Source organism: Macaca fascicularis, chromosome 6 (genome assembly GCF_037993035.2).
Source record: "Macaca fascicularis isolate 582-1 chromosome 6, T2T-MFA8v1.1".
Taxonomy (NCBI): Eukaryota; Metazoa; Chordata; class Mammalia; order Primates; family Cercopithecidae; genus Macaca; species Macaca fascicularis.
In genome coordinates this window covers 139,750,693-139,763,973 of record NC_088380.1, presented here as the reverse complement: position 1 = coordinate 139,763,973, position 13,281 = coordinate 139,750,693, and the positions used below count along the sequence as shown (strand labels likewise).

The 13,281-nt window shown below is 48.5% G+C and overlaps 1 protein-coding gene across 8 annotated transcripts in view; it reads left to right on the top strand.

Annotated features, from left to right (window-relative positions):
• The window catches only part of FSTL4 (follistatin like 4), a 412,351-nt gene that overhangs the window by 368,225 nt on the left and 30,845 nt on the right, over positions 1 to 13,281 (top strand). For 6 of the 8 annotated variants that reach the window (XM_065546741.2, XM_005557765.5, XM_005557766.5 and 3 more), the window contains one exon: positions 5,813 to 5,933. In XM_065546741.2, coding sequence (XP_065402813.1) covers positions 5,813 to 5,933 — 121 coding nt within the window. Of the gene's footprint in view, positions 1 to 2,258; positions 2,442 to 5,812; positions 5,934 to 13,281 lie in introns of those variants that run through there. The other 2 variants (XM_073994233.1, XM_073994231.1) reach the window with 2 other exon arrangements.

Below are 13,281 nucleotides of genomic sequence, written 5' to 3'. Positions count from 1 at the left end.
AGAGCCTAGAGATTGCCTCCCTGTAGCCAAAGAGGGCAAGGCCAGACCTCCCTGGGTAATATGAATTCTTCACTATTCTTCCTCTCAGGGCTCCCCAGAAGGTAGCATGCTAGGCTAACACACCTCCCTGAAGTCACCAAATATTCATTGAGCTCCAGTTACGCACAGGAACCATATGACATGCTGAGGATAATACAGTCATGCACAAAGAGATGAGTCATCCTCAAGAGATGAGGGCCTCCCCTTTGGCACCCACGGTCAGAAGGAGAGACTGACCGCACACACCAGAGGACACCCAAGTCAGCCAGGGACCACACATGCCCTGAGCCTTGGAGGAACGAGGTGCTCTCCCCACAGTGGCTTCTCTCATGCCTCCAACTCCCTCTTCCAGACCTGAACCTGGGAACGGGCAGGAGGACAGGCCACTCCGAGTTGTTCACACTGAATGCAGCTGCCCACAACAGCCCTCTTCCAGGGGGCTCAGTCAGCTACTTAGAGATTGCTCCAAGTTGCAGAGACTTCTTTTTCTTGAGAGGACTCTGAGAAAGAGGATGGTTCTTCAGGTCTTTGCAGGATGGCAAGTCCGTCCTATGAGGGGCTGGAAGGAAGTGAATGGCGCTGTAACCTCAGTGTTGGTCACGGAGGTCAGCACTAGAGAGCCAATGTGTTGGTATGTGTGTGCACTCATGCATGTCCATCATGTGTGCCACGTATCCATGTAGATGTTTGAGTGTGCTCCCTCCCCCATGTGTGCGTTCACATGTACTGCCTGTGTCCATGTGGATGCCTGTGTGTGCTCACCCACATGTGCATGCTGTCCTGGCTTGGTCTGGATAAGGGCCAGGCAAGTCTAGATGTGTTTGAGGAATGGCCATCACCAAGGCACTGCATGTCACTCTGTGTTTAGGTTCGCTGCATTCGACTGTGCGGTGAGATGCTACAGTTAGTGGCATTCTGGCAGCCAGAATTGAAGGATTGTGGGGGAAGAGACCCCCCCCCTTTACTCCCTCCTCCCACAAAGAGAGCCAGGGGTGCTCCTGAGGAGGGCAACCTTGGAAAAGCTCTGAATAATTGTTTCTAAACTGAGTCTGAACTTGTAACATTGACAGCATCATTAACCTAAACTCTAATATCACTCTGGAGTCCTTGCGTTGAACATTTAGTCACTAAATATTCAGTATTGATGGCTCATTTCCATATTGCTTATACCTGACTCCCATGGATCACTGTGACAACATCCCCCATCTCATCTCTGTTTAACTATTGTTTAATACTTAAGTTTCATTTAATTGTGTTCTTTATTAAGGGCAGATACTTAGAAAATTGCTTTTTAAGAGGCGAGAACCATGTCTTTAAAATCATCTCTTTCCCAAAAAACAGATATGCATCAATACAAAGAATAGTCTAATCTGACATCTGTTTATTTCTGTAAGGAACCTTGATTTTGCTAATACAGTTCTATGCATCAGAGCAAAAAAAAAAAAAAGCTATCCATAAAGAGACAAGTACAGAGATGCAATCAAGCGTTGATAGCAGTATTCAGATGTATCTCAAAGAACATTCAGGAGAGGAAGGATTGCAGGCTTAGTTTTATGTAGCTTCTTATAAATCAATTGTTAAAGTAATTTTCTCACATTCAATGAGGTAAATTTGATTTCTGTAGCCGGTATTCATATCCAGAAAACAATATGCACTTTGTTCTGTCATTATATGATGCCCATCATTTTCACCCAGAGATGTTATTTTACTTATTACAGAGTCAGCTTCTCCCCCGTGCTGAAGCCACAGGCAGGTGATGCTTAGGTGCTTACAGAAGAGCCATAACACACCCAGCAGCCCCTCAAGTCCTCCAAGAGCTGACACACACCCCTTAGCACCTGAGTGATTGCCCAAGAGTTAAGTGTCTGCTCCTGGGGAGCAGGGATTTGTACTTGGTAAGCAAGAAAAAAACAGACGGCGAGGTTAAATGACTATGTTGGAGGCACAGCACAAGTCTTCAGTAGAGGGTGGGAATCCATGTGTGATAGGCTTTTCCAGCTCTTCCTGCTGCTCTGAGCTTTGGTCAATTCCAGCGTGCCCCAGCCTGAGGAGCGCAAAGGAACCTCGAGTTCTCCCGAGGGCTGCAGGATGGAGAAGGGGACAAGTGAGGAAGTGGGGACGAGACTTGAGACCAGTGCTCTGCTCTTCCCGCCAGCTGCCTCATTTTGAGCCTATGTGGCTGGGTAATATTTGAGTGGATGGGAAGGCAGGTGGGCACCTCGGCTGTCAAACTGAAAGAATCCCCACAGAAAGCCTAGCTCAGTGCCCTGTGCAGTCCACTCGACAGCTATTTTTTGAGGGCCCACTGTGCACCAGGACTGTGCCACGCACACAGGGCACAAGCCTCCCTGCCCTCCTCTGCAGAGCTCACATTCTGCAAGCGAAGACAGACAGCAAACGAGGTAAGTACAGAAAGCAGCAGGCGGCACAGCAGTGGGTCCACAGGAGGTGCCAAGCAGGGTGTGGGGCAGAGGTTAGGCTCCAGAGATGGGGCTGCCAGACAAGGTTGGAGCAGACTTGCAGGAGAGGGAGACAGACAGACGGCCCGGGAGGAGGGGAGCATGCCTGGCACCCTAGAGCAACAGCAAGGGGAGCGTGCGAGCGGACAGGGTCTGAGAGGGGCTGGCCCCCAGCAAACAAGGCTCTGAGTATGAGGGGCATGATGCATCTGCCTCAGGGCAGAGGCTGCGGGCCGGAAGCCGGGGTCCCTAGCATCCCCCAGGAAGGTGGCGACTGGCCAGAGCAGGAACCGTGGAGGTGGTGGGAGAAGACCCCACTCTGAATGAATCTGCAAGGAGAGCCTAGTGTCTCAGCCCCTGGGGAACTGGGCTTTTGTTTTGTTTTCTGGATTGGGGTTTTCAGGGTTTTTTTCCTGACGATTAAATACATACAAGGTGATGTGTAAGTTCCCAGCACACGGTAACCTCTGAAGACCATATGTTGGTATTAATGAGTATCATACTGAGGCTGATAGCTGGGAACAGTGGCCTTGAGGCAGCCCTCGGAGCCCAGGGCCCATCTCAACCTGAGGAATGTAGTGGTGCTGATGACTAAGCAACATCATACAGGTGGTGATGAGGGCAGGGCCTGCCAGGGCCTGAGACCAGCTTCAAGGGCCGTCATGAGAAGGGGCTATGGGTGTGAAGGCTCAGGAAGGCAGTTTGGAGGGAAAATGCCAGCACGTTCACAGCGCCAGGCTCCCTGCAAGCAGTTCTGATTTTTGCCCTCTGGGATGGTGTCTACCCTGGGACCCGCCAACTGGGGCGCTGAGGAGTTTCCAAGCCCTGCCACCCCTTTCCCTTTGAAATGGCTGTACCATCGCAGGATGCCATCCCACCACTGAGACTCCAAGCTAAAGAGATTTTCCTCCAGACTTAGGTATTGACACAGGAAACAGCTTAGACTAGAAATATGTCGGCCCCAGAACTGACTAGTCATTAACTTTTCATAAGCAACTCAGGTATGAACCTTTTATCACTCTGTTATGATGCAGGACAAATCAGCTATCTGGTGTTTTATTTTATTATGGAGGCTTCCGCAGAATGGTAGGAAAGGGCTCTTTGAAGCAGAGCAATGTTTCACAGCAAACTCTCAGGGTTCCCGCAGGCCTCTGCAACATTTTACTTCTTTGGGAGCACTGCTAGGAGTTTTTCTCCTGACATTGCAAGCAGGCTGCGTGTGCCCACCGTCTACCTTCCTGCCTTTGCCCTACCCCAAGCTTCACTCTGGGCCGGCACCCCTTCATCCGGCTAATTAGCTAGAAAGTGTCTTTTGGTTTTTTGTTTTTTGTTTTTTTGTTTTTTTTTTTTGAGGTGGGGTCTCGCTCTGTCACCCAGGCTGGAGTGCAGTGGCACGATCTCAGCTCACTGCAACCTCCACCTCCCGGGTTCAAGCGATTCTCCTACTTCAGCCTCCTGAGCAGCTGGGACTACAGGCGCCCACGTCCATGCCCAGCTAATTTGTTGTTGTTGTTGTTGTTGTTGTGTTTTTAGTAGAGACAGGGTTTCACCATGTTGGCCAGGCTGGTCTCAAACTCCTGACCTCAAGTGATCTGCCCACCTCGGCCTCTGGAAGTGTTGGGATTACAGGCATGAGCCACCGCACCCATCCCAGAAAGTGTCTTTAAGGGGTTTCGGGACCACTGTGGCCGGGCCTTCTGGAGTGTGAGCAAGAGAGAACACTGGCATTTCAGGGACAGGAGCTCACATGAATATCAGTGGAGGACCCAGGGAGCTGCCCTCAGCTGCTCTTAGCCCTCATGCCACCATGGCCTTCTCTCCTGCCACCAGAATGCTTCTGTGGGAAAAGGGAGCTCAGAAAGGGCCAGGGAATGGCAGGAGGGATGATTTGGTGTTTGCTCCAGGAGGTCAAGAGGAGTTTTACATCTTCTGCTAATAATAACAAGAAAAATAACATTCCCCATGTATATCATGCACCCCACATTCAAAAATACATTCATATACATTTTCTCACCAGATCTCCCAACACCGCATAAGGCAGGCAGGCCATATATATTGTCCACAACTTACAGGTGGAGAAGCCAGTGCCCCAAGAGACTGGGTACGCTGGTCAATGGCAGAGCTCAAGCTAAATCCTGGATCTCCTGAGTTCCCATCACTCCCCGCCGATGACAGTGCACAGCCCCCGTGCTCATCAGTGAGCCTGGGCCTTCTCTGTACCATCAGTTCTGAGCACCATATCCTGGGAGATGTCCGGTAGCCAAGGCCCAACCTGATGAGGGCTCTCTGTAGAAAGTGGGTAACTCCAATCCCTGGCATGTCTGTAGTTGGTGCCTAGAAGGGCCAGCATTGGGCACAGGTCTGCAAAAGGGAAGGCAGCTGACTGGGCAAGTGCTCGGTGCCCAGTGCTCATCAGGGGACTCCGATGCAGCCAAAAGCCCCTCCTTCCCATCCCTCCCCTATGCACTGGCCCAATAAGACCCCATCGTGTGAGGCTGCAGAGATGACAGTGCTGAGGCTTATTAAGCCATTTCCTGTGGAACCCGTGGGCTTCTGCCCTTCCTCATGCTCTCTGATGTTCCTGCCCTGTTTTTTTTGTATGCCCCATTTTCCCCTTAGTTCTATTTCCCTTCCCTTGGGTTACCAAGATGTCTGCAAGCAGCCTGAAATCATTCTGGGATTGAGGTGGGATCTAAACCATAGGCAGGCCAACTGCAGCCCATGGGCCAAATCCAGGCCACCAACTTTAAATAAAACTTCAGTGGAACACAGCCACGTTCATTAATTTATGTCATGAAGGCTATTTTCATGCTGTAATGGCGGAGTTGGGTATTTGGCAGAAACTGTGTTACCCATGAAGCCAAAAATACCTGCTCGCTGGCCCCTTAAGAAAGTCGGCTAACCCCTGCTCCAAACAAGGCCTGGCCTCCAGAAACAGAGCTGCTCATCAGGTGAGCAAGATCCCTGAGAAACAAGCATGCAGCAGGTAAATGGGGGGACACGTGGGCCTAGTTGCTTGAAATTGAGAGCTCATGTGCTGGGGGAAGGATTCAAACCAGGCCTCATGGGGGAGGTGCCAGGTACACAAGGCCTTAAACAGATGCAGGGCTCTGGGCCCACCATGTGAAGACGAGATAGGGTTGGTTGCTGCTGCCCAGGACGGCTCACCCCTGCAGACAGCCCTGGCTGAGCCAGGGCCAGGCAGAAAGGAACTGTCTCCCAGCTGCAGGATTTCTGGAAAAGCAGGAGACAGCTATGGTTTCCAGCCTGTTCAATAAAGAGGCCGGTCTCATCGTCGTCTTTGCCCTGTGCAGGACTTCGGAGAGGATGATTCCCTGTACATCACCAAGGTGACCACCATCCACATGGGCAATTACACCTGCCATGCTTCCGGCCACGAGCAGCTGTTCCAGACCCACGTCCTGCAGGTGAATGGTTAGTAAATGGCTCCATGCATGTTGTCCCCTCAAAGCCTCCCCAAACTGCTGCTCAGATCAACCCTCGCACCCTCCTGTATTCTGTCTTCTTAAAGAAATATCTAACCCCAAAATATCTCATCTCACTTATAAGTAAAGGGGAACTGTGTGGAAAGGGCAGAGTCTGTTGACCAATTTTCCTATTTGGCTCCAACCAAAGCCTCCACAGATGAAACAAATCCAAGTGCCATGGCGTGAGCCATTCAGGCCAGTCACGCTCGGCAGCTGGGGCTCCCACAGACCACGTGGAGTGTGGAGCATGCCCCTTAGGCAACACGGTGCTGGTGAGCCGCTGTGGCCTCTGGATCCAGCGAGAGCAGAAACTGAAACCCACCACTCCAGGTGGTATGGAACCATATCACTTGTTCAATTAGGAGCCTGTATTTCCTCCGACAAGGGCTTGTGTCCATCTCCCTCCCCAGGAGGCCCAATGAGCCTCATCTTAGACAAGCCAGGACAGAAACTGAGGCTTGGAAGCTTTTCCTTGATTCTCACAGGCCTCTGTGTTGCCAGGAGTCCCTGAAGAATTCACTGCCTCGTAATTACAGTGGCCAGGGTTTTCCCAGCACTTGCCTTGGTCAGTCCCTGTAATCAGCCCTTCACATAGACCTTCCCATCCATGTATCTTAATCCACTTCATGGATGATTTGCTAAAAAAAGGTCACTTGCCTGGGGTCACATAACTGCTGGGTGTTGCTCTGGATCCAAACCCTATACTCTGACCTCTAGGTCACACTGCTGGCTGCCTTAATCTGGTCTGATGAAATAGAGTATGTATATAATGCTTGAGAAATGCCTGGCAGAGGATGTAGTTCAAAGTCCAAGGTAGGGCAGACACGGGGATGATTGTTGGTGTAGCTCAAGCCAAATTTAGCTATAGTTGGTGCACACAGATGGTCAGAGCTGGTGGCCCCTCAGAGAGCCTCCTTCCCATTATACAGATTGGGAAATCAAGACCCAGAGAAAATGTTCAAACCAAGAATAGAATATAGGCCGCTTCTCCCTGGAGCTGCCACACTGCCAGCAGCGGGGGCGGGATCCCATACACAGGCGGGGCCGCCAGCTTCTGGGACTTCCCCTTCCATGACTCTGCCCTGACTCGATTGACTAAAGAAACCATTTCAGGCAACTACTTCCTCTTTCAAATTATTAGTATAATTTGCCCATGGCCCAGACCTCCCAGAGATGTGGCCCGAGCACTGACAATGATTTATAACTTTGGGTAAACCTCTTGCATTGTTTTCATAGGAAGGAAAAAGAACTTCAGACATAAATGATTAATCCATTAAATTAAAAACACTCTCGACCTCCCCACAGTTCAGACAAGTCGCGATTCATTCCCAAAAACACAATAATAACCTCCTGAATCTGTTTATTACTCCCGCATGCTACTTTCGTGGCTGTGCCTCCTACTTAAGGATGTATTTACGCTGCCTTTCACGTTGGGAATGGTCGGTGTTTCCCAAAGACAGTGGGCCTTTGTGTTATGGATGCAAATGTTTTCACTTGAAGGTTTTCAAATTTAAGAGAAAATGAGGCTGGTGTGGTGGCTCACGCCTAAAATCACAGCACTTTGGGAGGTTGAGGCTGGATCGCTTGAGCCCAAGAGTTCGAGCCCAGCCTGGCCAACATGGTGAAACCCTGTCTCTACAAAAAATACAAAAATTACCCATGTGTGGTGGCATGTGCCTGTAATCCCAGCTACTTGGGAGGCTGAGGCATGAGAATCGCTTGAACCCGGCAGGTGAAGTTTGCAATGAGCTGAGATAGCACTGCTGCACTCCAGCCTGGGCAACAGAGGGAGACTCTATCTCAAAAAAAAGGGAGAAAATGAATGTGTGTGCCTAGGATATATTAATTTCACATTATTTTTAATGTGTGGATTAACACAAAAGGAAAAAAGATCAGGGCCAAAGGAAAGAGTTGGGTCTCTGCCATGTTGCCAGCAGAGAGCTTGGTCTCTGCCTTTCCTGGCAGGGCCCCAGGAACTTCACACACCCACATAGACGCTCCCTGTCCACACTTCCATCCTCCTGGCGGGAGGCTGGATCCAGAGCTCCAGCACGGGTAGGAGCTGCCCAGAGCTGGCTCTAACTTCGAGTGTGGACAACACTTCAGGGTGTTTTCAAGGAGAAAAATGGGGCATAATTGAGAGAGAAACTGGGATAAAGAGAAGGGTTTTTTTTTTTTTTCCAAGGTAGGAGAAATAGAAGCATTATGTGGGCTAACAGGAAACATCCAGTAGAAAAGGGGACCAGGATGCAGGAGTGAAAGGCGTGGGAGCTATGTCCAAGCGGGGGTGGTGTCTAGGTAGTAGGTGAGCGTGACATGAGAATGGTCTGGAAGTGGCAACGAGGGCCCAGGAGGACGCCTACCCCACCTCCCACCCTAGTGGTACCAAGAGAAAGGGGCTGCCTCTGAAGCCGCTGCAGGAGAAGCTGCATCCTCAGGAGGAAGCCAGGTTTCCATTGGCGCAAGAAGGTGAAGGAGCACTCATAGAAGAGTCTGAGGATGTGGGAGATGTTGCTAATGACAGCACATGAGTTCCAGAAGGCATAACAGAAGGTTCTGGGGAGGAGGGATGCCCCAGAGGCCTAGGCTGCTTGTGGAGATTGGCATGATCTGGGATAAGGGGCAGGAGGAGAAGAGGCCTAATGATCCCCAGTAGAGAGTTGGGGCAAAACTGGGGAGACACAGGGGCACCAGAGCTGGAGCAGACACATCTGAGGCTCCCTCTTTAGTGCTGCTGAAGGGCTGGAGGCCAGTGGGGAGTCATCTTACCTGCTTTGGCTCAAAAAACCCTCAAGACCAGCAGAGTGTGCATCTCACTCTAGGTACATGTGAGCCATTTTTTTTGCCCCTGCTAATGGAGACCCAGGTGTCTTGCATTTAGTAAATTTTTTTTTTCTGACGGAGTCTGGCTATGTTGCCCAGGCTGGAGTGCAGTGGTGCGATCTCAGCTCACTGCAAGCTCCACTTCCCGGGTTCACACCATTCTCCTGCCTCAGCCTCCCAAGTAGCTGGGACTACAGGCACCCGCCACCACACCCAGCTAATTTTTTGTATTTTTAGTAGAGACAGGGTTTCACCATGTTAGCCAGGATGGTCTCGATCTCCTGACCTCGTGATCCACCTGCCTCGGCCTCCCAAAGTGCTGGGATTACAGGTGTGAGCCACCGTGCCCGGTCTACTCATGTATTTTTAAGTGAATGATTCATTCCACACCCTTGACTTGCAGTCAGGTTTCATTTTGTTCTAGAACACTGGCATGCACTTCAGTTCAAAATTAGCCCTGAATTGGTCTGGGAGAGCTTCCAAGTCAGGACTGACTCAGGGTCTCCCTTGGAACCTGTTAGGTAAATGCACATCCTCCAGCCCCATCTCAGATCTTAGGAATCAGACACTGGGGGTGAGCCCAGCATTGTGCTTTACCAAGCTCCCGCCATGTGCCCTCTGCAATTCATGTGGGTCTGCAGGATTCCTATCAGAGGCCAGGGCTGAGGCACAGGCCAGTGTCCAGCACTGGTGCTGGCCACCTCACTGAGGGGCCGGTGTACCACCCACCATACAGAGGCAAGCTCATTCCTTAAGTTTCCAGTTCACTGGACAAGCCCACCACCAGTAAAAGGACAGGCATTGCAGACATCAGGAAGCACTTCCTGGGTGAACTGAGAGTGTGGAGCCTAGTCCCTATTCTGACAATTTTCTGGGACCACTGTCCCCATGCTCCCAAAGCTCCCTCTGGAAGTGATTGTCTCATTCATGGTTAATTCTTGAATCACCTCCCCCAGACAGAAAGCTCCATGAGGGTACGGCCTGAGGCTGTCTCACCCACTGCTGTGTGTGACATACCTGACACTTGGCTGGCATTTAGTAAACTTTGGCTACACAGTATTGAATTGACAGCTTTGTAAAATGCAGCAAGATCATCAAGATGGTGCCACACTCAGAAGGCCCTCAGCTTTTCCGTGGTCCTCTCTCCCTCCACCCCACTTTGCAACATTTGTCAAACTTTGTACTATCTGGTATAGCAAAATACAATCACTCTCCTTTTTCAAAATTTCTTCAGCTGTTCTTGCATATTTTTTCTTCTAAATTCAGAATTGTTTTGTCAAGCCCCTACCAATTGATTTTTTTTTTTTTTAAGACAGGGTCTCCCTCAGTTGCCCAGGTTGGAGTGCAATAGCATGATCTAGGCTCACTGCAGCTTCAACTTCCCAGGCTCAAGCAGTCCTCCCATCTCAGCCTACCAAGTAGCTGGGATTACAGGTGCATGCCACCATATCTGGCTAATTTTTTGTATTTTTGGTAGAATCAGGGTTTCACCATGTTGCCCAGGCTGGTCTTGAACTCCTGGACTCAAGCGATCCGCCCATCTCAGCCTCCCAAAGTGCTGGGATTACAGACATGAGTCACTGCACCTGGCACCTACCAAATGATTTTTTAATTGGAGTTAGATTAAACATATGGCTTAATTTTGAATTTGTTTCCTAACGATATTAAGTCTTTCTACCCAAGAACATCTCTCTTCAACTATCCAAGCCTTTTTTAATATCATCAGTGAAGTTTTGTTGTTTTCTTCATTGACTTCCATTATATTTTCTGTCTGGCCATTGCTGGTGTATAAGCAAACTGTTAATTTTGTATGTTTTGGTACTGGCCTCTTTACGTACCAATTAATCCTTATAGCTTTATTGGTGCAGTACCTGGATATAGCCACATATCATTTTTCTCCACCTTGGTACTATTTGTACCTCTCATTTCTTGCCTTCCATTGACAACATCCAGCATGACATTGGGAGTCTGGTATTGTCTCCCTTCCTTTGTCCTTCTTCTGTTTTCCCAAATTAATGTTTCACCATTTGAAAAAGAATGGTGCCGTTTCTTCTTTTTATAGAGATATTCTTCATTGCATGAAGAAAATATCATTCTGTTCCTATTTTATTGAGAGTTTTTCCCCAAGAAATTGATTTTGAACTTTTTTCAAAGGCCCTTCTAGTGTCTAACAAGAGAATCGAATGGTTTTTCTCTTTGACTTCGGAATGATTAATGGTAGATTTCCTAATAGCCATTGAAACATATTACCCTTGCCCATAGTATGTTCTTTTAATACCATGCTAGATTTGACTTGTCGATATTCTACTTAGAATTTTGGTGTATCTTGTCCTAAGTGAGATCAGTCTGTAGTCTTTTTTGCATTCTCTGCCAGGTTCTGGTGTCCAGGTTATGCTACCTTCATGATGTAATTTGGAACATCTTCCCTGTTCTATGCTCTAAGAATTATTCATTCCTTAAATGAATGAAGGAATTATCTGAAAAAACTTGTCAGAATGCCTTTTGAGTTAGTAGTACTTTACGGTTGTTTCAAATATTCTCCCCTTAATTCAATGCTGGTACTTCCAAGTTTCCTTTTTTATTTTTATTATTATTATTTGAGAGAGGTTCTTGCTGTGTCACCCAGGCTGGAGTGCAGTGACGTAATCATGACTCACTACAGCCTCGACCTCCCGGGCTCAAGGGATCCTCCCGCCTCAGTCTCCTGAGTAGCTGGGACCAGAGAGGTGTGTGCCACCACACCTGACTAATGTTTGTATGTTGATGGAGATGGGGTTTTGCCATGTTTCCCAGGTTGGTCTCGAACATGTGGATTCAAGGGATCCGCCCACCTTGGCCTCCCAAACTGCTGAGATAATAGGCATGAGCCACCACACCTGGTCTAAAGTTTCCTTTTAAATGATCCATTTCGTTGAGACTTTCACATTTATTACCAATAATTGAATGTTCTCATATATTTTAATCCCCTCTGTGTTCTTTTTCTATTTTTACATTGATCAAACGTCCCAGGAATTTAGTTGTTTTGTTGGGTTTTACAAACAGCTCTTAGATTTTTTTTTTTTTTTTTTTTTTTTTTTTTTTTTTTTTTTTTTTTTTTACCAGTTCTGCTCTTCAGCTTTCTGGTTGATTCATTCATTTTTGCTTCTGTCTCCACTGATGATTCTTCTACTTTATTTAAGTTTACTCTGTGGTTGCCAGGCAGGCTTGTAGAAATAGACAGTGATCTAGTAAGAACCCAAGCTTATTAACCCCAGGTCCTGGCCATTCCTACTCTAGAACTCTGGTGGCTCTACCCTACCACCTTCTCCAACCACCCCCCAGACCAGTACTCCAGGTTCTATCTCTGTGTTCCTGAATCCCGACCAAAATTCTATCTATTCAAAGGGAACCCCACTCCTCCCTCTACCCAAGGCAAGGTGTAGGGAAGTTTGTTTCTTTCCTCTTTGAATCAAGCAGGGAAGTTTCTTTCTTTCCTCTTTGGATCAAACAGGGGTCAGAGAAGAGAGCTACACATTTCTGTTGGAAGCAGTCCTCCAGATGTGCCTCCGCTGGAGCTCCGTGGACCTCCTCCATCCTTAGTGGCCTGACTTGTGACAGACTTTTCTGCCACTCCCTGGCATTCTCCCCCAGAGCTTAAAACAAAGAAAAACTGAGGCGAGGACTCCGACTTTATTGTTTTGGGTCTCTGTGTGGTTTGGTATTGGGTGCTCTGAGCTCATGTTATTGTCACAGCTCTGGGCCATTGGATGGGATTGTCTCCCTTGGCGGTTGTCCATTTAGCTTTCACCCCTGCCCCCAACTGTGTCCCACAGACAAGAGAAGACTTGAAATTCAGACTGAGTTGATGGAATTATGAGCAGCCCCTGAGGAGTTGTGACAGGAGCTACAGAGTTCATTTCTCACAGTGAGGCAGTGGAGTTTTTCTTTTATCCTCTGCCCGCCCCACATGAGTCACAAAAATTCTACCCCACTCAGGTCCCGGGATCCACACCATTGCCTGTTTCTACATAAGTACCAATTTGTTCTATGCTCTGGTCCCAAGAAAAACCAAAAAAAAATCTCAGTTCTAAAGTACTAGATGCTTTCTTATACTGAACAACAGTCCAGATGACTCTAGGAAAATGTAGCTGTCCACTTCAAGAAGAATCCGTCTCCCCCATCTCCAGGGGCAGTGTGTTTAGTTTAGTTTAGTTTAATATGCAGGTATGTTTACATGTCACAAATCCTTTTTGAAAGTGTGTAAAGTAAAAGGTATAGCTAATGAAGAACCCTCAATTCCACTAAAAATGATACTTATTTCCTGGACCCAAAGCTAGGGGTAGGAGGGAGGACCCTCGTTGCTTCTTCCAAGTCCCTCCCCACAGCCACACTGGGTAGGGCCAGAGCTCTGTGGAGGGTGTGGAGCCTTGCCCACCCATGCTTGTCTGGTGAGTGGGCAGGGTCACACCCCCAACCCTGAACTTGACTGCCAG